This window comes from Haliotis rufescens, unplaced genomic scaffold (assembly GCF_023055435.1).
Source record: "Haliotis rufescens isolate VD_foot unplaced genomic scaffold, xgHalRufe1.0.p SCAF_12, whole genome shotgun sequence".
NCBI classification, from domain to species: Eukaryota; Metazoa; Mollusca; class Gastropoda; order Lepetellida; family Haliotidae; genus Haliotis; species Haliotis rufescens.
In genome coordinates, this window is record NW_025963802.1 from 43,602,359 (window position 1) to 43,628,687 (window position 26,329).

General features: G+C 41.6%; 1 protein-coding gene across 2 annotated transcripts; it reads right to left on the minus strand.

The window, feature by feature from the left end:
- Positions 1-692: 692 nt before the first annotated feature.
- On the minus strand, positions 693-26,114 carry LOC124117314 (bromodomain-containing protein 8-like). Of its 2 annotated transcripts, none has more exons than XM_048393717.1 (20): positions 25,798-26,114; positions 21,100-21,193; positions 20,157-20,226; positions 18,484-18,533; positions 17,695-17,814; positions 17,117-17,197; positions 15,789-15,862; positions 13,190-13,311; positions 12,897-13,061; positions 11,549-11,786; positions 11,143-11,319; positions 8,091-8,311; positions 7,020-7,179; positions 5,929-5,981; positions 5,317-5,465; positions 4,928-5,008; positions 4,225-4,293; positions 2,867-3,044; positions 2,100-2,183; positions 693-1,145 (listed from the first exon to the last, which is right to left on the minus strand). In XM_048393717.1, the coding sequence occupies exons 2-20, from the start codon at positions 21,189-21,191 to the stop codon at positions 1,053-1,055; spliced, it is 2,277 nt and encodes a 758-aa protein (XP_048249674.1). In that variant the 5' UTR covers positions 21,192-21,193; positions 25,798-26,114; the 3' UTR covers positions 693-1,052. The 2 variants fall into 2 exon arrangements, with proteins under 2 accessions (XP_048249674.1, XP_048249673.1); XM_048393716.1 differs by having other exon boundaries at positions 8,076-8,311; positions 25,798-26,111.
- Between the last annotated feature and the right edge of the window lie 215 nt (positions 26,115-26,329).

The following is a 26,329-nucleotide window of genomic DNA, read 5'->3' on the forward strand; positions in this document are numbered from 1 at the left end:
AATAGATCTTGATGGTCAATCAGATCGTCTTGACTGAGCGCCACCATTTTGTTTGAAGCAAATGCATTTGATACGAGAGGTGGAATCGGATTGGTCCATATGGGAGAGGCATGGAATGTACATGACTCGTAATAGCCTACGATGGCACTACGATCGAGCCCAGGAATTGAAGCCTAGTTCGGCAAGGGTGGAAACTTGACTTGTAAAGTCAGTTAACACTCTTGCCTTGGGAAGATGGACTATGCTTGTCGTAAGAGGCGACTTACGGGATTGGGCTCACTGACTCAGTTGATGCATGTCATCGTATCCCAATTGCATGGATCGATGCTCATGACGTCAGTCACTGGATTATCTGGTCCAGACTCGATTATTTACAGACCGCCGTCATATAGCTGGAATATTGCTGAATGCCGATTTAAACAACAAACAAACAAACCTCTTGGCAGACACTCTATCCACTACACCACCGAGGCAGTTCCTCAGTGGTTATTTGGGGCAGTCCGCTAGCCTAGTGGTTAAAGCCTCGCTCGTCAAGCCGAAGACCTGGGTTCGATTCCCGACATGGGTACAATGTGTGAAGCCCATTTCTGGTCTCCCCTCCCGTGATATTGCTAGAATATTGCTAAAAGCGGCGTAAAACCTTACTCACTCACTGGTTATTTTGTTATGGTAGGCAATCACAGAAGTCAATACATTTGATGGACATTTATTCTACAAGAAGCTTGATACTGACAACAGGACATCTACATTCATACATGTACATACCAACACCATGTTTGCAACACTGCCAGGTGGTCAGAGGGACACAAACGTTCCAATACAGGCAGCACATGATGCTCCACCCATGTATCTGGTGAATGCTTAGGCAGCATACTGTAGTGTATAAGACGACTTCTTACACACCTCACTGACAGAAGTGGAAATGGCTGATTGTTCCAACATAAGCAGCATAGACAATGTGAAGGCTAGTTTGAATCTGTGTTGAAGGGAGATAACTCCGTGCTAACCAGCAACATGTACAACAGATCAAGTACAAAGTTGTGTCCTTATAGTCAGGTGTCGTCTGCCCGAGTTTTGCGCTTCTTTGTCTTGCCACCCTCTGGAGGCTGCTCGGAGGATGTTCTCCTTTTCTTTCCCTCCTCCTCCTGTAAAAAACAACATAACCATTAACTGCTATAAACATTGGGGATTTGGAGTGTTCTCGAAATCATCTTTGATAGGGACAAATTTGAGTTTGACAACTCAAGATGTTTTGATTCTTTGACAATGAAAATAAATTACAATAGCATACACTTTGAGATAAAAAGTTGTCTTCACTGTTTCATTGTTTGTTTAACACTGCACTCAGCAATATTCCAGCTATATGATGTTGGTCTGTAAATAATCGAGTCTGGACCAGACAATCCAGTGATTGATATCATGAGCATTGATCCATGCAATTGGGATACGATGACATGCATCAACCAAGTCAGCGAGCCTGACCACCCGATCCCGTTAATTGCCTCTTACGACAAGCATAGTCGCCATAATACGGCAAGCATGGGTTGCTGAAGACCAATTCTAACTCGGATGTTCACGGGTCCAAAAGCTGTCTTCACCTCAGCCAAAACACACTTTGACTAATGTACACTTTACACTGATATACCTTGATCATTTACGTCTTACTCAATAAACACATTGTCTAATAACACCTTTGCCAATTTCATTTCTTTTAAATTGCAATCTCAAATATAAATGTTTAAATTCGTCTAAATGTTAATTAGGTTGGAAAAAGAAAAGTTGGGGTGGGAGGAAAAGGGAGTCGTCATGATTTGTTGTGTTTTGAAGATTTTAAGATAATTTGTGGTAAGTTTTACTTATTTCATCATGATTGTAGTATTTTAAGTAATTAATTTAAACTAACAGCGACAGTAAATGAGTCGGGTTTATTACATTTTACTTACATTTGATCAGTGGAATAAAACAACGCTGCTTTTCATTTCTGTTTTTCCACATTTCAATTTTTGGAGTCGGCAGATTCATAAACCAAGTTTTAAGAAGAATCTTGCCTTACTTTGACCAGTGTAGCCCCTGGCAACCATACCCCTGCACACACATACCTTCTCCTGGAGTTCTCCCCGGCGAGACTGGCGCAGCATCTTCGTCTCATTGCTCTGTACCATCAACTGGGTACTGACATATTGCTGGAAGACAACACAAAATCACTGTAAGCTCATCACATCTACAGGGTTAGAAACTAACAGTTTTTGTCCACTAGTCCTTATAATGATAACATATAGCAAAACCCTTAAAATTGGCCAATTTCTACTAGTCCTTAGGATACCTTTATCATTGGGCAGTTAGTTAAGGACTACAGGACTAGTGCCAATTTCTAATGCTGATCTAACACAGATGCATGTAGAGTTAGGGTCTGAAATAGGATCTTAAATATGGCTGTGTGGCCATACTGGAAATTGTATCAGGATTCTTTGAGCAAATTTTAGTATAAAGACATTTGATGGGATTGCAAAGACTTAAGATTCAGCTTCATAGGCCTTGTGAGTTCCGAGAAGAAATATCTGTTATTTAATTAAATTCAATTAAAAAACAAGATGAAAAATGAAAACAAAACAGAAAAAATGTCATATTCTTTTACATTCCCACTAATACAACTTGTAAGTGGAAGTCAAGAAATGGCTAAATTTTCAACATGGCTGACTTGGCAGCATTTGTGTATAAATTGTTTCTTGGTTGATTTGAAAAAACAAAAGAAAACCAATAACTAATGACTGATGTTTAAGCCAAGCTTGATTCCCAAGTCATAATGCATATCTAAGACCCTCACAAGACAAGACCCTCGCAGGCTAAAAGATGTTGTCATGGTTACCTCAATGTGTTGCATGACATCATTGTACATCTCCGTGGCCATCTTGAAAACAGGCTGGTCCGTGCTGTTGTACATGATGGCGTTTGTAAACATCAACATCATATCTCGCTGGAACTCTGGTGTGGTCCTCAGCACTCCTGTTTCAATATTCTTCTTGATGGTTCCAAGGTCCATTGGCCTAAACATAATCCAGGGTACATTAACAAGTTTCACACAGAAACATCACTGGAACAGCAGGACGTTCTACAACCAAGGCCAGGAACAGCAGGACATTCTACAACCATGGACAGGACCTACAGGACATTCTACAACCACGGAAAGGAACAGCAGGATGTTATACAACCCAAACCAGGAACAACAGGATGTTATACAACCCAAACCAGGAACAACAGGATGTTATACAATGAAGGCCAGGAACAACAGGACATTATACAACCAAGGACAGGAACAACAGGACATTCTACAACCATTGACAGGAACAACAGGACATTCTCCTATCAAGGCCAGGAAAAGCAGAACATTCTACTATCAAGGCCAGGAACAACAGGATGTTATACAACCAAGGCCAGGAACAACAGGACATTCTACTATCAAGGCCAGGAACAACAGGACATTTTACTATCAAGGCCAGGAACAGCAGGACATTCTACTATCAAGGCCAGGAACAACAGGACATTCTACAACCAAGGCCAGGAACAACAGGACATTCTACGACCAAGGCCAGGAACAACAGGACATTCTACAACCAAGGCCAGATACAACAGGACATTCTACTATCAAGGCCAGGAACAGCAGGACATTCTACAACCAAGGCCAGATACAACAGGACATTCTACTATCAATGCCAGGAACAGCAGGACATTCTACTATCAAGGCCAGGAACAACAGGACATTCTACAACCAAGGCCAGGAACAACAGGACATTCTACAACCAAGGCCAGATACAACAGGACATTCTACTATCAAGGCCAGGAAAAGCAGGACATTCTACTATCAAGGCCAGGAACAACAGGACATTCTACAACCAAGGACAGGAACAACAGGACATTCTATAACCAAGGCCGGGAACAACAGGACATTCTACAACCAAGGCCAGGTACAACAGGACATTCTACAACCAAGGTCAGGAACAACAGGACATTATACAACCAAGGCCAGGAACAACAGGACATTCTACTATCAAGGCCAGGAACAACATGATGTTATACAACCAAGGCAAGGAACAACACCCAATCTGATCATATTATTTATCAATTCTCAAGTGCAGTATCTGTGAAGGCCATCCGTGCCATCAGCTATGTCAATGTTCACATGCACTAGTGTGCTGTTTGTCTCACTTTCGACATGACGTTACTCACCTGTGCACTATTCCCTTGTAGCCTGGGGCTATTTCATTGGTGACAGGGTGAAGGAATACATTGGCATATCTGAAACAGACCATTTCCAAACATTACACACATGGACACAACACTTTACCAACCGACTAGTAACTCAACCTCAATGGATCAACTCCTACAAATATTGTTGAAGCCTGCAAAGTTTCACCTTATGACAACAAGAGTTGACATAGTGCTTGATATCTCAAGCAACAGCTGACTTACTTGTAGTTGTGTCAAACAAAAGCTGACTTACGTGTGGTTCTCCCAAACAACAGCTGACTTACTGGTGGTTCTCTCAAACAACAGCTGACTTACTTGTTCTCTCAAACAACAGCTGACTTACTTGTTCTCTCAAACAACAGCTGACTTACTTGTTCTCCCAAACAACAGCTGACTTACTTGTTCTCCCAAACAACAGCTGACTTACTAGTTCTCCCAAACAACAGCTGACTTACTTGTTCTCTCAAACAACAGCTGACTTACTTGTTCTCCCAAACAACAGCTGACTTACTTGTTCTCCCAAACAACAGCTGACTTACTTGTTCTCTCAAACAACAGCTGACTTACTTGTTCTCCCAAACAACAGCTGACTTACTTGTTTTCCCAAACAACAGCTGACTTACTTGTGGTTCTCTCAAACAACATTTGACTTGATTTTTCTGTCAAACAACAGCTGACTTACTTGTGGTTGGCCGCCGATCGCCACACCAACATAATGGATTTCTTCCATGTCTTGAAGGCCTTCTCGTCCTCTGTGTCACTGCTGGAAACATAGGGAAGGCATAATGATCAACCGTGTACACATTTCATGCATATCCTACACAACAACTTCACATAATGTGCACAATCAATCTGACAACTTTTATTTTTATAAATATTAATATAACACCTACATTATTCATGAATATCCAATGTAACACCTACATGTGTCATGACTCTCCAATATGACCACCATATATTGTGTAGATCCATATTACTCCTACAAATACCATGAATATCCAAAATATGAACCATATATCATTTATATCTAAAAGAACACCAACATGTATCATGAATATTCTATATACATACCACATGGACAAGGAGGCAGGACTATTTGGAATGGATTCGGAGAAGATGGAGCCGCTGGTAGGCACAGGGTCGTCACTCTCTCGCATCTCGTCATCAGACAGATCAACATCACTGTGCTTGGAGCTGGTGTCATCCTTCCTGTCGTCTTCCTACAGAATACACATCACGTCATCAGTCTCCACACAGTGATCACCAGATCATCAAGCTTGACCAAACTATGACATATTGGCACCGTCAGGTTCTAGATGTGAGATGTATACGTGATCACATTCCAGGTGTGGGATGTATACACAATCACGTTCTAGATGTGAGATGTATACGTGATTATGTTCTAGATGTGAGATGTATACCTGATCACATTTGAGGTGTGAGATGTATACACAATCACGTTCTAGATGTGAGATTTATACGTGATCACATTTATGTTATCAAGTTCTCAATATGAGATATTTATGTTATCAAGTTCTCGATGTGAGATATTTATGTTATCAAGTTCTCGATGTGAGATATTTATGTTATCAAGTTCTAGATGTGATATTAATGTTATCAAGTTCTAGATCAAAGAATGATATGTTAACATTATCAAGTTACAGCTGCAAGATGATGACAAACCTGCACAGATCGTCGTGAAGGCCTCCCTCGATGACCCCCTCGACTTCCGCGACCTGCCAAAATCACAGATACAGATATTAGAAGGTCAGATATTTGATAGGTTAGATGGCAGACCACTCCTGACTTTGTGAGTTCGGGTTAACGTTGCTATGAAAAGTATTTCAGTGGTATACAGTATCTCAGCTAGACGTGGGAGGAAAACCTGACCACTTTGGCAAAAAATAACAAGCACATCTATGCTGCTGAAAATCCTAGAAACATAATCAAGGCAAACTGTATACCAACTTCAAGCCGACCATTCCTTGTTTAACCCATGAAAGCCGAGTGTCAGGCAGGGTAGGAACAAGTACCATCTTTTAGCATCTATTGGTAGGTTTGTTTGTTCGTCGTTTAACGCAGCAATCAGCAATATTCCAGCTATATGATGGCAGTCTGTAAATAATCGAGTCTGGACCAGACAATCCAGTGACAGATATCATGACCTGTCGCGGCTGGGGATCAAACCCACGACCTTCCGCTCTTCGGGCAGACGCTCCATCCACTACACCACAGAGGCGGTCTTAGATGACTGGGACACCCGTATCCCCTGGATCTCTACAGAACTTCTATCCATGGTGTTAGAGTCGGCAAATCTTATGCTTTGGCCAGCAAAATTGTGGTGATGTGGTATTCTGTGCTGTACTTCAGCTTGCTCAGGTATCAAGTGATAATAATCTAAGGCTAAAAAAATTAATAGTCTTGGTTCTCAGGCACAGCCCGCATCATCGTAAAGTATGTCTCACGTTACATTTTTTATTTCCATTTTCCAAAAACACTAAATAAAAAGAAGTGATCCAATATAGCACAGTTATTTCTCTTTACATGCGCACTGCTTTACGTTGCATCTCGTCTTATGGTCATAGAGGCAACAAGAGTTTGTATGCTTGTTTATGTAGGGAAGCCCTTTCCCTAACTGTTTATTTGGCTGCATACTAGTTTGAACAAGCAAAAAAAAGAAAACACTATATTTTTAAAGGTCATTGCCTGAGAAACAGGAGAAAATATATGATGGGTTAAATGAGGGAGAAGAATACAGGTGGACCACATCTCACCTTTCCTCCTGCGGGGTTTGAATGACTTGCCGCCACTCTCGCTGACCTTGGAGGACACAGAGCTGGCTGGTGATGCTGGGTCTTCCTTGATTGAAACCTCCTCATCCACACACACAAAACTGCTGCTTGCAATCTCGCTGGAGTCATCGTCTTCTTGCAACTATAACATGTCAAAAGCTAGACATGAAATAAGCTACAAACACATGCCTATCAAAACACATGAAGATCTTGTGACACGCACCTGACCAGCAGTCATCTCATCCCTACTCCCTGTGTCAAACCTGACCAGTGGCAATCTCATCCCTGTGTCACACACACCTGACCAGCAGTCATCTCATCCCGTTGTCACGCACACCTGACCAGCGGTCATCTTACCCCGGGATCACACACACCTGACCAGCGGTCATCTTACCCCCGGATCACACACACCTGACCAGCGGTCATCTCATCCCTGTGTCACACACACCTGACCAGCAGTCATCTCATCCCTGTGTCACACACACCTGACCAGCAGTCATCTCATCCCTGTGTCACACACACCTGACCAGCGGCCATCTCATCCCTGTGTCACACACACCTGACCAGCGGCCATCTCATCCCTGTGTCACACACACCTGACAAGCAGTCATCTCATCCCTGTGTCACACACACCTGACCAGCGGCCATCTCATCCCTGTGTCACAAACACCTGACCAGCAGTCATCTCATCCCGTTGTCACGCACACCTGACCAGCGGTCATCTTACCCCGGGATCACACACACCTGACCAGCGGTCATCTCACCCCGGGATCACACACACCTGACCAGCAGCCATCTCATCCCTGTGTCACACACACCTGACCAGCGGTCATCTCACCCCTGTGTCACACACACCTGACCAGCGGCCATCTCACCACGGGATCACACACACCTGACCAGCGGCCATCTCACCCCGGTTTCACACACACCTGACCAGCAGTCATCTCATCCCTGTGTCACACACACCTGACCAGCGGTCCTCACCCCGGTTTCACACACACCTGACCAGCAGTCATCTCATCCCTGTGTCACACACACCTGACTTGCGGTCACCTGCTTGCCACCACCCTTATGCTCAGGTCGGTGTTGTGGAGTATAGTCCGCCTGGGCCATCTCATCAGCCGTCCCATCATCCTCTGCCACATCATCCTTCCCATCTCCACCGTCACATGAGGGGTCACATGACTGGTCAGCTGACCCTTCTTGTGGATCACCATCATTGGAGCTGACCTCGACTGCCGTCACATCCACATTGACACTCTCATCAGCCGAGTCTAAAGAAAAAACATCAACAATCCCTATATTTCATCCTCTCACTTTACTTTACTGATCAAAGGTGTCCAGCAATTTTGTGCCAGTCTACACACTATACATATACCGTATTTTCTTGAGTATAGTGCGCACCCATGTATAATGCGCACCCCCCTCTAGCGGGTTCAATATTTTGGAAAAAAAGAAATTTGAATATTATGCGCAGAATTTTTTTACACCGTACCCTTTCAGCGAAGTCCGGCAAACGAACGGGTGCTGAGAAACTTCGTCAGTACAAATTCGAAATTTGAGATAAAAAATCACCAGACATGTTTATTTACCGTTTAAATAGTATTTATTGTTCTGCTAGGCATTGGTTTATATTTAGGGATTAAGATTACCTTGCGTATTTTCTTGTAAACTAAGTTGGAAACAGCAATCAGCTGTACACACGTTTTCTTGGAATCGACCGGTGATTCGGTCAAGACACACCCAATGATATAACTTTATAAGATTTTTAATGCAAGGATCGGCAACAATTGTATCTGAAACTATTTTATTTATCAGGAATAATATATTCCATTATTTTCTTAATTATATGCAACCTTTACTAAACATATTTAAAATAATAATAACCCTAAGCGAAGCAGCTGACCGCTATTCCCGGGTATTATTTTTTACATGGAACATGTCTGACCAGTCACCGTCAAGGCTCACGCGCACGTGATCACGTGATCGCGAGAATTTCATGTTGACATAGAATCGTCAAACAAAAACAAATATGACTTTTAACGAGTCAAAGTATGTCATTTATGATATATGTATCAATTCTCTGTCAACTAAAGTTTGTTCAAAGGCGTCAATAGCGGTATTCTGACCGTGGTTGCTGTTAATAACGGTGAGTTGTGCGATCTTCCGATCGCTTCACACACGATTTCGCCGAAATTAATAAAAACAATATTATAAGGAATTTTGAATAAAATCAACGAAATAAGTTACAAATATAAGTCCAGATATACAAAGAACACTTTTTATAGCCAGACAGTGTAATTACATGATTATTTTGCGTACTTCAGTATGGATTTGTTGACATGGTATTTCCGGTGTTTCGTGCTCACGGTAATGTCTTTCCATGGGGGAAAAAACATCCAAACTCATAATTCGTGTATAATGCGCATCCCCTTCTACACAGCTGTGTTTTTTCGAAAAAAAGTGCGCACTATACTCAAGAAAATACGGTATTCCGTATTTCCTAGATAATAGCCCAAGACTAAGCCATTATTAATTTCAGTGTACTTACCTGACCCATATAAGAGGCCGGCATTTGTCATAAGTGCAGCCATTATTGCTGTTGTATCTGTGAAGGGTTGGCTTAGACGACTTTATGGTTAGAACTGCACAGTATTAATGGGATACTGGTATACCTCAATATGCTTTTTGAACGTTATGTATTGAAATATGTTTTTCCTCGTCCTTGTATAATGGGTGAGTGAGTGAGTGAGTTGGGTTTAACGCCACTTTTAACGGTATTCCAGTTATATCACGGCGTGTCAGCTTAATGTGGGAGGAAAGCCCGAAGTGATTCAGGTCTCTGACATTTACCACTTCAGTGAAACCCACGAGCACGGGTATGGTGCTGACAAACCTAGAAACATAATCGGGGTGAACCCGGGATTCGAACCCATGATCATAGGTTTCAGGCGTGCCCATAGGACGCAACTCTGCACAGCGAATTGCGGCACATTAGACTACTGGGCCATCCATGTCCCCTTGTATAATGGGTAAAAAAATAAAGTTTTGATAGTATTTGCACTTTAAAACCTGAAATCTACACCAAATTAATTTACAAATGATTGCCCTACAAAATTAATTGCCATAAAGCGGAAACATGGAATTGATTTTTCTCTCACAGTGTTATCTCCTGTATCCATGACAACAAAATGGCGGCAACTGACCATGCTGACTTTGTCATCTTAATATTTACTTTTAATAGCATGTTGTAGTGAGTGAGTGAGTGAGTGAGTTGGGTTTAACGCCGCTTTTAACAGTATTCCAGTTATATCACGGCATGTCAGCATAATGTGGGAGGAAAGCCCGAAGGGATGCAGGTCTCTGACGTTTACCACTTCGGTGAAACCCACGAGCACAGGTATGGTGCTGACAAACCTAGAAACATAATCGGGGCGAACCGGGATTCGAACCCACAATCATAGGTTTCTGGCGTGCCCAAGGGACGCAACTCTGCACAGCGAATCGCAGGGCCTTAGATGACTGGGCCACCTGTGCCCCCAATAGCATGTTGTAAATAGGATCTGCATGTACAATCAGTGTCAATCACTGTCAAACCCCTCAGGTTCCAATATGTGGCAATATGTATTGCAATACGGATCTCTGTACCCAATATATTGCAATACAATTTTGGGGTCAATCTGCAGCCTTATTATGGTATTCAAATGCTTTGAAAATCTTACTCTGAAACCTAGCCCTTTATAGAGTAGGGGGCACGGGTGGCCCAGTCGTCTAAGGCGCTGCGATTCGCTGTGCAGAGTTGCGTCCCTTGGACACGCCTGAAACCTATGATTGTGGGTTCGAATCCCGGTTCGCCCCGATTATGTTTCTAGGTTTGTCAGCACCATACCCGTGCTCGTGGGTTTCACCGAAGTGGTAAACGTCTGAGACCTGCATCACTTTGGGCTTTCCTCCCACATTAAGCTGGCACGCCGTGATATAACTGGAATACTGTTAAAAGCGGCGTTAAACCCAACTCACTCACTCACTCACTTTATAGAGTATGTGTCTAGATAGAGACAAGGTTCCTGTTAGGGGAAATAAGGTGCCATTTGATGCTACCCACCTTGATCCAGGGGTTCCGTGGACTTGGGTTCACCAGACTCTAGGATATCAAGGGGCGATGGTACTTCGGTCACGGTGATGAGGGGGGCGCTGGGGACGGTGTGGGACGACAGGGTGGTGTCAGACACTAGCTTTGGCTGTGCCCTTGTGAACAACAGCTTGGACAGTGTCGGGGCAGCTGAAGAATGAATGAAGGGGAGTGTGTACCACACAGCTATATGTCTGCAGTGTAATGTATTTCACAATACTGAGACAAAGATTACATGTTTTCAGATCGGTGGAAGTGAAATATTATTTAGAACCCTGAGCTTAAGCCTATAAAATTGCAGCACACATTTCCACCATTTTAGAAATTTCTTCAACCTTAAGCATGAATTTACAGGTGAGGGAGTTGCTTGACCACTGACCACATGATGGGGACGTTGGCAGGGATTCTGTGAGGGGGATATTCTGCACAACACTAGCTGCGATTTTCAGTTGTTGCTGGAGTTGCTGTTGTTGCTGGAGTTGCTGCTGTGCTTCCCTGGCTTGATTGACAGCTGCCTCCCTCGCCTGGCTCACAGCTGATTCAGCCGACTGCTGCAGCTGTAGTGCCAGCTGCTGGACCTGCTGGGCCTGTGTGAGAGCCTCGGCCTGCTCAGCCTCCTGAAACAGTTTGAGTGTTTGCTTGTTGGTTAACGCCACAATCAGCAATATTCCAGCTATATGATACCAGACAATCCAGTGATTGACATCATGAGCATCAATCCACGCAACTGGGATACAATGACATGTATTAACCAAGTCAGCAAGCCTGACCACCCGATCCCATTAGTCACCTCTTACGACAAGCAGAGAGTGAGTGAATGAGTGTGTGCACCATTGTTTCTAACAGCACTGACTGACAGGACACAGAAACATAGTGAAAAGTGCAATGCCTGGTATTGAGAAGGTGAGTAAGGAGGAAAGTGGCCAATTCCCCAACTGGACCAAGTCAGTGCCGAACAAACTGAGTATCGGTTTGTTTGTTATATTTAAGAAATATTAGTTAGTGAGTGAGTGAGTGTGGTTTTACGCCGCTTTTAGCAATATTCCATCAATATCACGGCGGGGGACACCAGAAATTGGCTTCACACATTGTACCCATGTCGGGAATCGAACCCGGGTCTTCGGCGTGACGAGCGAATGCTTTAACCACTAGGCTACCTGACCGCCCCTTAAGAAATATGAAGGGCTGACAGAACCCTCTCCCCCTCCAAACACTCTCAACAATCTTGCCACTGATTTACAGGGGTATATGGTTTCCGTGGTTGGTCGGAAAGACATTTTCTTATTTCGAAAGGGGGCGGTCGGGTAGCCTAGTGGTTAAAGCGTTCGCTCATCACGCCGAAGACCCGGGTTCGATTCCCGACATGGGTACAATGTGTGAAGCCCATTTCAGATGTCCCCTGCCATGATATTGCTGGAATATTGCTAAAAGTGGCGTAAAACCTTACTCACTCACTCACTTAGAAAGGCAGACTGGAATTTCAAAACATTTTGAAATGCCTTGGATAAAATGAAGAAAAGAACTTTCTTAGACAGCCATGTTTATAGCATATTATCACAAGAAAGAAAGCATTTCGATTGGCCGGAAGCTCAACGAGGTGAATGCATGTGTATGTGTGGCTGAAAGTTCTATTACCGGACCTGTAGTACTAGCACTCTATGATACCATGCTACAGATTAACATGTGTGATGAAAGAATGTGTTAAAGAAACAAATGTGACATCTCACATTCTTCAGCTGTTGCAGGCTGTTGGCAGACTTCAGTTTACTCTGTAATAGAGATGACAGAAGTGGGGAGGTTGGAGGAACAGCCTTAGTACGAGGTTCAGGCTGTTGTGCTGACACCCCCAACGGTGTTGTGGACAGATGTAGAGGTGGGTCGTCATCACTCATCTGAAACACACCATCAAACTTGGAATCAACATACCGACAATAATTTTACCATGGTTACATTCCAAATAATATTAAAAAAATCATCACTTTTAAAATAATCCAGTTGAAACACATCCGTGACCTCTTACCTTTGGAACCTCAAGCAGAGGGAATTCTGGGTAAGACTCCTGCGTGTCTTCCTGTTCTGACATACTGCTCTGTGACGTGACAGATGGACGCTTGGGGCCCAACACACGCTTGCACTGCTGGGCTGTGAACAACACAGACATGAACATCAGCTCATGCACCTTGATATAGACTGATGGTTGGTTTTGGTTGATTTGTTGTTTAACGCCGCACTCAGCAATATTCCAGCTATGTGACGGTGGTCTGTATATAATTGAGTCTGGACCAGACAATCCAGTGATTGACGTCATGCGCATCGATCCACGCAATTGGGATACAATGACATGCATCAACCAAGTCAGTGAGCCTGACCAACCGATCCCGTTAGTCGCCTTTTACGACATGCAAAGTCGCCTTTTACGGCAAGCATCAGTTGCTGAAGACCTATTCTACCCTGGATCTTCACGGGTATGATATAGACTGACAAAGATGTATATACATAACTACATGACCAGGCAAGCAAGGCCATTTCCATAATCGAACACAAACAATGTCACCCCTGTCTTGTTATGGGTCAAAGTGCCAGAGGAAAGGTTATATATTTTTAGTTTAATTTCAAACAGAACCAAGACGGTATTTTTTCCTGAAAAGGTTAATTCACTTCTTACTACTTGGCACTTTTAGAAAAAGTATGCCAGTGCCTTCTGATAACAAAACTAAACTTCAAAAGAATTTCTGATTTTTGTGGTTAAACGTGATCTAGTTTGACTGACCACTAAAACAGTAAACAGTAATTTCGATGATCCAATCTTCAATCATGACTTTATGATCAATTTCCAAATCTAGTCAACATGAGAAAAGGAAAAAAACATCTTCTGTCCTGGGGTCTAACAACATATTCTGTCCTGGTTGATAACAACACATTCTGTCCTGGGTAGTAACAACATATTCTGTCCTGGGTGGTAACAACATATTCTGTCCTGGTTGGTAACAACATATTCTGTCCTGGGTAGTAACAACAGATTCTGTCCTGGTTGGTAACAACACATTCTGTCCTGGTTGGTAACAACACATTCTGTCCTGGGTAGTAACAACATATTCTGTCCTGGGTAGTAACAACATATTCTGTCCTTGGTAGTAACAACATATTCTGTCCTTGGTGGTAACAACATATTCTGTCCTGGGTAGTAACAACACATTCTGTCCTGGTTGGCTATAACATATTCTGTCCTGGGTAGTAACAACATATTCTGTCCTTGGTAGTAACAACATATTCTGTCCTTGGTGGTAACAACATATTCTGTCCTGGTTAGTAACAACACATTCTGTCCTGGGTAGTAACAACATATTCTGTCCTGGGTAGTAACAACACATTCTGTCCTGGTTGGGAATAACATATTCTGTCCTGGGTAGTAACAACATATTCTGTCCTGGTTGGTAAAATATTCTGTCCTGGGTAGTAACATATTCTGTCCTGGGTAGTAACAACATATTCTGTCCTGGGTAGTAACAACATCTTCTGTCCTGGGTAGTAACAACACATTCTGTCCTTGGTTGGGAATAACATATTCTGTCCTGGGTAGTAACAACATATTCTGTCCTTGTTGGGAATAACATATTCTGTCCTGGGTAGTAACAACACATTCTGTCCTGGTTGGGAATAACATATTCTGTCCTGGGTAGTAACAACATATTCTGTCCTGGTTGGGAATAACATATTCTGTCCTGGGTAGTAACAACATATTCTGTCCTGGTTGGGAATAACATATTCTGTCCTGGGTAGTAACAACATATTCTGTCCTGGTTGATAACAACACATTCAGTCCTGGGTAGTTAAAACATATTCTGTCCTGGTTGGTAACATATTATGTCCTGGGTAGTAACATATTCTGTCCTGGGTAGTAACAACATATTCTGTCCTGGGTAGTAACAACATCTTCTGTCCTGGGTAGTAACAACACATTCTGTCCTTGGTTGGGAATAACATATTCTGTCCTGGGTAGTAACAACATATTCTGTCCTTGTTGGGAATAACATATTCTGTCCTGGGTAGTAACAACACATTCTGTCCTGGTTGGGAATAACATATTCTGTCCTGGGTAGTAACAACATATTCTGTCCTGGTTGGGAATAACATATTCTGTCCTGGGTAGTAACAACATATTCTGTCCTGGTTGGGAATAACATATTCTGTCCTGGGTAGTAACAACATATTCTGTCCTGGTTGATAACAACACATTCAGTCCTGGGTAGTAAAAACATATTCTGTCCTGGTTGGTAACATATTATGTCCTGGGTAGTAACATATTCTGTCCTGGGTAGTAACAACATATTCTGTCCTGGGTAGTAACAACATATTCTGTCCTGGGTAGTAACAACACATTCTGTCCTGGTTGGGAATAACATATTCTGTCCTGGGTAGTAACAACATATTCTGTCCTGGTTGATAACAACACATTCAGTCCTGGGTAGTAAAAACATATTCTGTCCTGGTTGGTAACATATTCTGTCCTGGGTAGTAACAACATATCCTGTCCTGGGTAGTAACAACATATTCTGTCACGGTTAGTAGTAAAAACATATTTAGTCCTCGTTGGTAACAACACATTCTGTCCCCCTTACCTTGGGCCTGAGCCCGGGCATCCTCCATTGCTTTCTTCTCTGCCTCCTTTGTGGCATCCTCTGCGGCCTTCTCTCTGCAACACCATCAACATCAACCAGCTGACAACAACATCGCTACATCACTTCCAAAAGTTAAAAACCTGATAACTTCGCTTCCCAGTCCTTGGCGAGACAACATCATGAACATCAACTAGCTGACAACAACATCACTTCCCAGTCACACACCTGACAACATCATGAACGTCAACCAGCTGACAACAACATCGCTTCCCAATCACACACAAGACATCATGAACATCAACCAGCTGACAACAACATCGCTTCCCAATCACACACAAGACATCATGAACATCAACCAGCTGACAACAACATCACTTCCCAATCACACACAAGACATCATGAACATCAACCAGCTGACAACAACATCACTTCCCAGTCACACACCTGACAACATCATGAACGTCAACCAGCTGACAACAACATCGCTTCCCAATCACACACAAGACATCATGAACATCAATCAGCTGATAACAACATCGCTTCCCAATCACACACAAGACATCATGAACATCAACCAGCTGACAACAACATCACTTCCCAATCACACACAAGACATCATGAACATCAACCAGCTGACAACAACATCGCTTCCCAATCACACACCTGACATCATGAACGTCAACCAGCTGACAACAACATCGCTTCCCAATCACACACAAGACATCATGAACGTCAACCAGCTGACAACAACATCGCTTCCCAGTCACACACAAGACATCATGAACGTCAACCAGCTGACAATAACATCACTTCCCAGTCACACACCTGACAACATCATGAAGTGAGGTGAAATTAGGTTTAACGTCGCGTCCAAGATTATTGCACTTATATAGCCACATGCGTGCATGTGTGTGTGTGTGTGGCTGCTTGTACTAGTCAGGACTGATGCCAATTTATAGTGCTAGCTCACTGAGATACCATGTCGCAGTTTAACATGAATATCCCACTCAGACACAGTATACTGACTCCGAGCCAACCAGTCCTTGTTTAAGCCCCTTAATGCCGAGTGCCAGACAGGATAACAACAAGTACCATCTTTTAACGTCTTTTGGTATGACGCGGCCGGGGATCGAACCCCGGACCTTCCGCTCTCCGGGTGGACGCTCTACCACAAGACCACGGAGGCGGCTCTCTGACATCATGAACATCTACCAGCTGACAACATTGCTTCCCAATCACACACAAGACAACATCCTACACATCACACCTCCATAAGGCACTCAGCACACATCACACATACAGTCCTGATCCCAGCTACAAGTACGTACACCTGCATCTGTTCCCACATCTCCGTCAGGCGGTCATCATATTGTCCGGACTTGATACACTCCACATCTTTCTTCAATTTTCTGAAATAAACAGAACATGCATAAATTCCTGCATAAACTGACATATTTCCATAGCATGTTATTAATGTGCATGAACATTTACACTTTATGCACACACTTTTCTCAACTACACAACTCACAGAAATTCACTTATACAAACATGTTCAAAGGCTAACAACTTGGCTACCATTGACTTTTCCAGTAGTATTTTCATTTCCATGCAAACTATGTTTAATAGAATACAATTCTTTATTTTAAATGGGCATGAGTTTTACAATTAGATAAAAACCAGTAATTTGAGCAAAATAATCCAAGAAATGTCAGATGCTGCTGCTGCTGTGGATGATGATGATGATGATGATGATATACTTTAAGCTCCTCCATTCTAATTTTCAGATTGGACAAATCACAAAAGGATACCATATTTGTTTCTTGTGATCAGAAAATTCAGGTAGTAAACAGAAATTTAGGCAGCATCACAACAAGCAGTTTCATGCACTGCAGCTAGCCCAACCTACTTGTATCTCTGCTGTTCCCCCAAGGCGATCTTACGAAGTTCCTCAATTCTCTCTGTCATCAGCTTACGGAAGATTTGGTCTGCAGGTGTGTCAGTCTCTCCTCCATCGCCCCGCTTCCGTCTGAGGGAATCAAACACATGATAATGCCATTCTCATGAGGAGAATATGGTTTGATGTACCCTCTGTGTACCCTGTGTACCCCGATGAGAAGGTACATCAAGCAGTATTCCTCATTGGATAAGCCTACAAAACATTTATTGTACCTCCATCTTAATCATTTATCCTAATTTGAAAACAAACAGATTTTTCCCATGATTTTCAGAAAATTTCAAGAAAATTTCCTAAATTGGAAATATAATTGTTCCAATTCATGATAAAATTGAAAACAGGTCTACTAATAAAAACAAGTCTCCAATGTTCAGTTTTACATTATTACATTGAATGTAATGCTGAAAGTTCAAAAACGATTCCAATTTTGAATAAAATCCAAAAAAAATCCAAATTTGCCTGCCAAAGGCACTTAACATAGTTTGAAATCCTAGACAAATTCCTGGTAATGTGATGCAAGTTTCTCTGTCAACTACAAACACAGTCCGTGACTTCAGCCACTAGTCAAATCCAAGTTTAGTAAAAATTTGGTCCGTCTAGTAAGCTATGCAAATAAAAATCCATACATTAACACTAAAAATAAGATGTACTGAAAATGATATCCAGGCAGAGGTCGGGCTAGAAGTCGCAAAATATTATCCCAGGCACCATCACATGTGTCTACAAATGTAACTGACTCACTTGGGTGTCTCCACCTTCTCCAGGAGATCGGAGTACTGCAAGGCACAGTTCTGAAGACAGAGGATACAGTTACTGTAGGGCAACAGTCACATGCTTATATTCAGGTACTCATATTTTGGCTGGTTGAGCAAAGATACCCACGTATTTGCACCCTCCCCTCATTGCGAAAACAATTGCATATTCCTTCTTTATTCATCATTTTCTGTTGTGTCGGACCTCAATAACTCGAATTATTTAAATTTATCTTCTAAGCACCAATTGCATGGAAAAAATTCACATTTTTGTCTGACCAACCCTAACTTGTCCGATGTTCTAACACACTCAGTACCTGTAACCTTTATGTACCTACTATATCACTAATCCCTTTGTTCTATGAAGTCTTCAGCATGTGTTTGCTGTAAAAAGAGACTATGCTTGTGGTAAGAGGTGACTATGCTTGTGGTAAGAGGCGACAAACGGGATTGGGTGGTCAGGCTCGCTGACTTGGTTGATGCAATCCAATTGCGTGGATCAATGCTCATAATGTCAATCACAGGATTTTCTAGTCCAGCCTCGATTATTTACAGACCGCTGTCATATAGCTCGAATATTGCTGAGTGCGGCGTTAAACAAGAAAAAAAAAAAAAAAAATGTTATATGTAATTCATGACACATGGCACAATCATCCGAGTTCTGAGATTGTACATATTTTTAGACTAGTTTTTGCATCTATGTTTTAACTTTAATAAAATTTTGGGACCAGGGTCCCACCCAATCTCATTAAAATAAGATCTAAGTTCTCGCTGCCGCTAAACAAAGATCTGAGGACATCCCATTACAGGTCACGTCAGAACGACCTTTCGCGAACTTTGACCGACCACTGAAATTACCAACAAGAAGTCGACATCAGCTACTTAGAAAGCAGCTTTCCCGAGCTTTACGGCACACGTTTCAACCTGGCGAATTCCATTTCAGACTAAGCTTGAAAAATATGTTGACACAGTTCTCGATTAAAATTTTGAAAACCGAACAAACGAACATTCCGGAATGTCTAATATATGGTTGAGATTGTATGGCAGCTCTTCCCACATACTGTTCAACACCTCCTCCTTTCAAATGTTTATCCCACAGAAGCAAGTCATAGACGATAATTTTGACGGAATCAGTCGTACAGGCCGTAACTGTCGTTCGGAATACCACGTGTTAACGTTTTCGAGGTTGCATGATTAGAAAACACATTCCGACTGTCACTTTCATGATCTGGTAAGTGACGCTTTGATTGGTCGGATGAAAGGTCGTTCTGACGTGACCCGTAATGGGATGTCCTCAGATCTTTGTTTAGCGATAGCGAGAACTAAGACCTGATTTTAATGAGATTGGGGTCCCACCTGGTTTTGTCTGGGGCAACTAAGTTTTCATGTCAACATGCACCTGTATGTCTTATTTCTATCCTGATAAGTACCCTGGTCACTTTCTACATAGCGGAAGTGACGTCAATATCTTAATCACGTTAGTGTCTATCATTGGAGATATTAGAGCTCATTTAAGTTATTTGATTGGTCAGCTATTCTTAGCTTTATGGCATTTATGAAAACAGAATCGAAGATGGACTGATGGATTGAAAGACAAAGGTCCATGACATGGGCTCACTTTGACGATGCCGTGAACTTTTTAAAGGAGTGATATTTCCTTACCTTCTGGGAGAACCAGTTTGCTGGTCGCTGGGTTTCCACATATGGCTTGATAGCCCTGCTTACTGACACCCTGCAGAATTAAGTGGATAGTCTAACTACAGTGTTCCGACTGGCTTTCAACATACGGCTTGATAGCCCTGCTTAATGACACCCTGCAGAATAAAGTGGATAGTCTAACTACAGTGTTCCGACTGGCTTTCCACATACGGCTCGATATCCCTGCTTAATGACACCCTGCAGAATAAAGTGGATAGTCTAACTACAGTGTTCCGACTGGATTTTGAAACTGCCAGTTCTTGTGGACTGGCAACTCTAAAAATGACCAGTTCACCTAATTCTTGTCAGTCCCAACTTTCAACAAATATAAAAACATATGAAAATAACCTGGTTTTAATTCTTTAAACATCATGTTCAATGCAATGACGTCATCTCTGAAGTAACGTAGCTAGATCTACATGTCATTCACACAAAGTTCAGTCACAATTGTCTCTGGGCTTTTTAAATATTTCGAGACTAGTTCCCAACAAACATATATTTAACCTTGAAGCAAAGCAATATCTTTTTTCCTTGCACTAAAAATAGACAAGGGGAAACCCTGATGGTAACAGACAAGCTGATTTGTTGGCAAATATACTTATATCATGTATATGAACATTGTAGATGTTTTGTTCAACAACAAAGATTTAACATTTACATTATTTGTCGGTCCACAGGGACTGGCAGTCACATGAATTACCAGTCCAAGTCTAATTGTACCGGTAAAAAATGGTAATTACAGGTAAACGGGAGCACTGCTTACTACATACATTACACACATTGTAGGCATCAGGAATACGGGAGCATAATCATTACCGGGAGACAGGTGAAAAAATGTCATGGTTTCCAGACAACTGTTACAATACACAGACAATAGAGAGAAGTGAAGAGGGATCCAAGCTCTTACCAGTTCTGGTCCCCACTCTTCATGACAGAGCAGGCCAGAGCCAGCTTCTCCCTCGTCGACCACGTGTCCACCGGTCCCTGGTGCAGCTTCATCTCTAGACAACAAAAGGTTCTAATCATGTTAAAAAATCCAAGGTTTATCACTGTATTATGCTTGTGACCTCTTCATATATTTATATTTGTGAGTATGTATGCAAATATGATTATGAAGTCAAAGTCAGATGTAAATAATTCTCCATTTAGAATAAATTAATACCAGATTTTATTACATCATCTCCGACCGACTTTCTCGAAAATCCCTGCCTATGCCCAATTTATTTGGAGTCTTTGTCACGCTTAATTCATCACCAATTGAAACATCTTGTTTCATTTGTATTTGAGGTGAGGTGAAATTGGGTTTAAAGGGGCACTGATCTAACGCAATTCCCCGGGACTGGTTGTTGCCTTTGTTATTGTTTTTTCCAAGTGAGTACCCGGATGTATAGCAGAAAATCTAGACTAGTTCGCGACCTCTGCTGCGCCATTCGTAAGCGCATTAGTCACTTGTATGGGTAGTAATATAGAGGGCGTATGGTCACATTGATCAACAAAATGAAATACAGTTTTGGAGATAAAAAGGAAATGTAGGTATCTTTGTGGTTAGCATCGGTAATGGTGACGAAGTTTTGATAAGTCACTTGCTTGGTAATTTTGTGATTCTCGTTTACACTATTTTGACTTGCAACACAAAGTAAATATTTCACCTGAGCATTGCTTTTTGATAGTGTGTATATTTTTTACTGTCAAAATGTGTAACATTTTCAAATATATTCAACGCCTAAATATTCAGTTATTTAACAAAGTGACTGAAAAACATTTCCATCTGTATTATTATGATAACGAATTCCAAACATTTTGATGTTTAATGTCATCACCAAGAGACTGAAAATGTTACGTTGAAAAGTACATTTCTATGTTGTTTGGCTTCTAATCCTACATAATAATCTGTTTAGCTGTTTGTAGGCCCTTTTGATAGCCTTAATCAATCTGGACAGATTTTTTAGTCAAAATGACTGAAATATTTACACATTTTATAAATTGCCTGAGGGAATTACATTTTATATACACGCTTACAAGGGAAAAGGCCTGTGAAAACAATGTCTATCGCGCATTGAAGAATTTCCCAACCAAGACGTAGAGAAACAAGGACGAATCGGTTAAATGCTACAGCAAATGAAGGAAAACAAAATGCAAATACCATAATTACAACCTACCAAATTTATGTGTATAAATTTTAGGCAGCTTCCTTTTTCGAGGAATGTATCTGTGAATATCCACACAAAGGAACAATATCCCACTCGTCTGCAGCTGTACAAAGAAACCTATTCGATGTCACGTGTCTCTGTAACCATGGTAACAATCACATATTTTAAAAGATATATATCGTTTCGGGATATTATAACCCGTGTTCGTTTCTCAACTGATCACTTGGATTGTTTCAGGTGTTTTACATAGGTGTCAAGTCTCAAGGGTCAGCTGAGAAAGCCCACGTGACAACTATTTTCATAACGTCCACGGTTCCTAAAAAATCCATTGAGTGATAGATAACAATGATCAATCAATCAACGTATTATCAGTTAACCCTTTGAACAAAGTATGTTGTTTTTACATCGGCACTTCACGCAAGGATATGTGTGTATTCCCTTTGTTTTAGTAAACCTAGACATGTAAACACTCACTTTTGACATATCCACTGTGCAAGATAACAGTGATTAATCAATCAACGTATTTTCTGTTAATCCTTTGATGACCAGGAACGATCTGTTGATTTACAAAAAAAAGTAAATCAACTGATCATTCACCTCTTGCTGGTCTGCCACGTGCATATTACATAACACACATTTCACCTCACTTCAACCCTGGATTTAGATTGAATAATTACCCCAGACACAATAAATGCCAAATGGGAACCTTTGTCAGGTAATCTATGTGGTGCTACCACTAATTGTACCTGTAATAAATTCATTAACTGAGCATCAAGTGAATGACGACAAATACACAAGTGTAGGGTTATGCGAGAAAACCTGGATGACAACAAGGAAGTAGTTATCGTATTATCGACGGAATCCGAAAACCGAAAATGCTTTCACTGCATGAATACTTTTTTTAGTGTTAACTATAACCATCTGGGGTATTTCCAAATGACGACATCCGATGAGCTCCGCCGTTCTTTTTGTCTGTTAGTTTAGGCTGAAGAAATTAATTAACGTGCGCCCTTTGTCCAAATCTTTTTAGATCACGGTTAACCAATCAGTGTTTATGCAAAAATGCGTAAAACAAATATTGCCTCCAGCCTCCAAGTTTATTTAGCTGTCCTTGCAGACGGTAGCCCAGTCTCTGGTCACGCTCAGTTGCGTTGCGTATCATCCGGGTACTCACGGGGGAAAAAACAATAACAAAGGCAACAACCAGTCCGGGGAATTGCGTTAGATCAGTGCCCCTTTAACCTCGCGTCCAAGATTATTGCACTTATATAGCGACGCGCATGCACGTGTATGTGTGTGTGTGGCTGCTTGTACTAGTCCGGACTGATGCCGATTTATAGTGCTAGCTCACTGAGATACCATACCGCAGTTTAACATGAATACCCCACTCAGACACAGTATACTGACTCCGAGCCGACCAGTCCTTGTTTTAGCCCCTTAATGCCGAGCGCCAGACAGGGTAATAACAAGTACAATCTTTTAACGTCTTTTTGTATGACGCGGCCCGGGATCGAACCCCGGACCTTCCGCTCTCCGGGCGGACGCTCTACCACTAGACCACGGAGGCGGTCCATTTGTATTTGATGTTCGGCTAGGTATTGTTTTATATTCAGAGATTAAGCAGTAAAGATGACTGTCTCATAAACTGAGCCGAAAATAGCAATCAGCTGACTGGCCATACATTCTCTCACAGATCTACTGGTAATTGGTAATGTAGTAAAAAAACACCCACTTATATAACATAAAAGTATTCTATTGCAATGATCAGGAAGACATTGTATCTGAAACTATTATTCTACAGAAAAAAGATGTTCCAATATCAGGTTGTATTAGTTGCAGCTTTTGCAAAATGTATTTAACCACGCTCACGGATATATTTTACGTATGGAACAGTTACTCTAAAGCTTCCAACAGGTGGGACAGTCTAAAACAAGTTTTCTAAATTCCATGTGCCGCCTCTTCACATTACCAAGCTGATTACAATGAACCGTAATATAATACCTCATAAATCCCCCCCCCCCCCCCTACGTAAGATTGTCCACAGTAGCAGTCATCCTACTCATGTATGCAATTGTTGTTACTGTTAATCGTGTTAACCCTATACTGTTAATCCTCCACCTACTATATATATTCTGAACTATGTCCCTCATTCAGTCTTGCTTGACAACGCTATAAGGATCTATACCAAAATGTTGCTTTTTACAGTATTAAAGAAGTTGTTATCCATAAAATTGTGTCTACCTTGTCCAACAAAACTGTCAGGCAGGTGACCCATAAGTGTTGCCTGCCCATCTTCAAAGTTACCTTCCCCCATTCAGTCATAATAAATATTTAAAAATCACCAACAGATCAGATAATAAAAGTGAATACGTAAGTAGATCTACATGCCATGGGCAGGTCTTTTGGACACTGCAAGTCTCTTAAGAAATTATTATTTAAAATAGTTCCTATTAGTTCCCCTTCACTCCAACCGTAACTGTTATTCAATAGCGACAAATAAAATAAGACAAGATTTTCCACAGATTAAGCACTTGGCCAGACAAGGTGATATTCAGAAGCAAGCACTGTTCACACCCCAAGGAAATGACCACCAAATATGCCTGTCAAGTGTCATTTGAACCTTAATATTATGGTGTTAGGATATTATAGATCATGTAGACTGTTTTATTAATGATGACTCTAGTGTATCCCAATGTAGATGTTGTTTATATCTCTCTGTTGTGTCTTTTCATAATGACATTGTTGTATATAGTTACTAATTTCTATCAAAATAATATTCCTCAGAGAAGAAGCAAGATATTCCTCTGAATACAGATTGCCGGCTAGTGAAGCTGGGGACAGTGTGTGGGAGTGGCATCGGAGAACCACTTGTTATCAAAACTGAAACTGACACAATCAAAGTTCTTTTGGGATAAGAAAGTACGATTTTATCATATTTGTATTAATGGTTAATATCAATAGAGCATCCCGGGGATTGGAAAATCCACACACATGCTTGTGTTGTCAACCAGGGTAAAGCTGATAATATGTTCATTGTTTGAAAGTAAATTCAGACCAATGTTATGACGGCCATAACCATGATAACAGGCAAGTTCGATACACAAGTGACATGACCAATTTGCCACAGCATACTGCGCTCTCTCTTTAGCCACAGCATACTGCGCTCTCTCTTTAGCCACAGCATACTGCGCTCTCTCTTTAGCCACAGCATACTGCGCTCTCTTTAGCATGTTTAGACTTCACCTATTTCATATTAACCCAGGCACAAAATCCGAGCTCAAATGAACTGAAATGCGGTGTTTGCACTGACAGTAAGCTGACAGGTTGATTTTCGATTGAAGCCGCATTATCAATGGACCACAACAAGAATACCATTCACGCAAAACACACACACACACACACACACACACACACACACACACACACACACACATCCCACCTGCGCACACATTTACCTTGTGTTTGTTGTCACTTCGAAAGTGTCCAGCAAAATTCGATCAAATGGCTGAAATGTTGATTCTCCGCGGATTCCCAGCGTATGAGAAGGCAAAAAGTTCCAACATTCAGATGTGTTGAGAAGGTATCCTAAAAGGTAAATGGGCGTGGCAAGTCTTCCATGTACATTTCAATCTTCAATTAAAACGCAAAGCAAAGCAATAGATGATGCTCTCTACAAAAGCACGTCAAGCTTGCCGCCATTGTTACATTTTCTACTCATTGTTGTAGGGATCGCTTAAACGTTACAGTAGATTATCACAGCGCTGCATTGAGTTTCTTACGATAGTTGCGCAGAATACTGAAATGTAGCGTCGCAGAAATTGTCACTCTAGAATTTACTAAATATATATGAAGAGAGACCACGGCAATTACCAAATAATGAAATACTATGAATTAATATTTGTACAGAATTTGTTCTAAACAACCGCATGTCGTACAATGCCATGTTCGCTACTTTCCATTGAGAACTCACTGCTACTAGTTTCAACA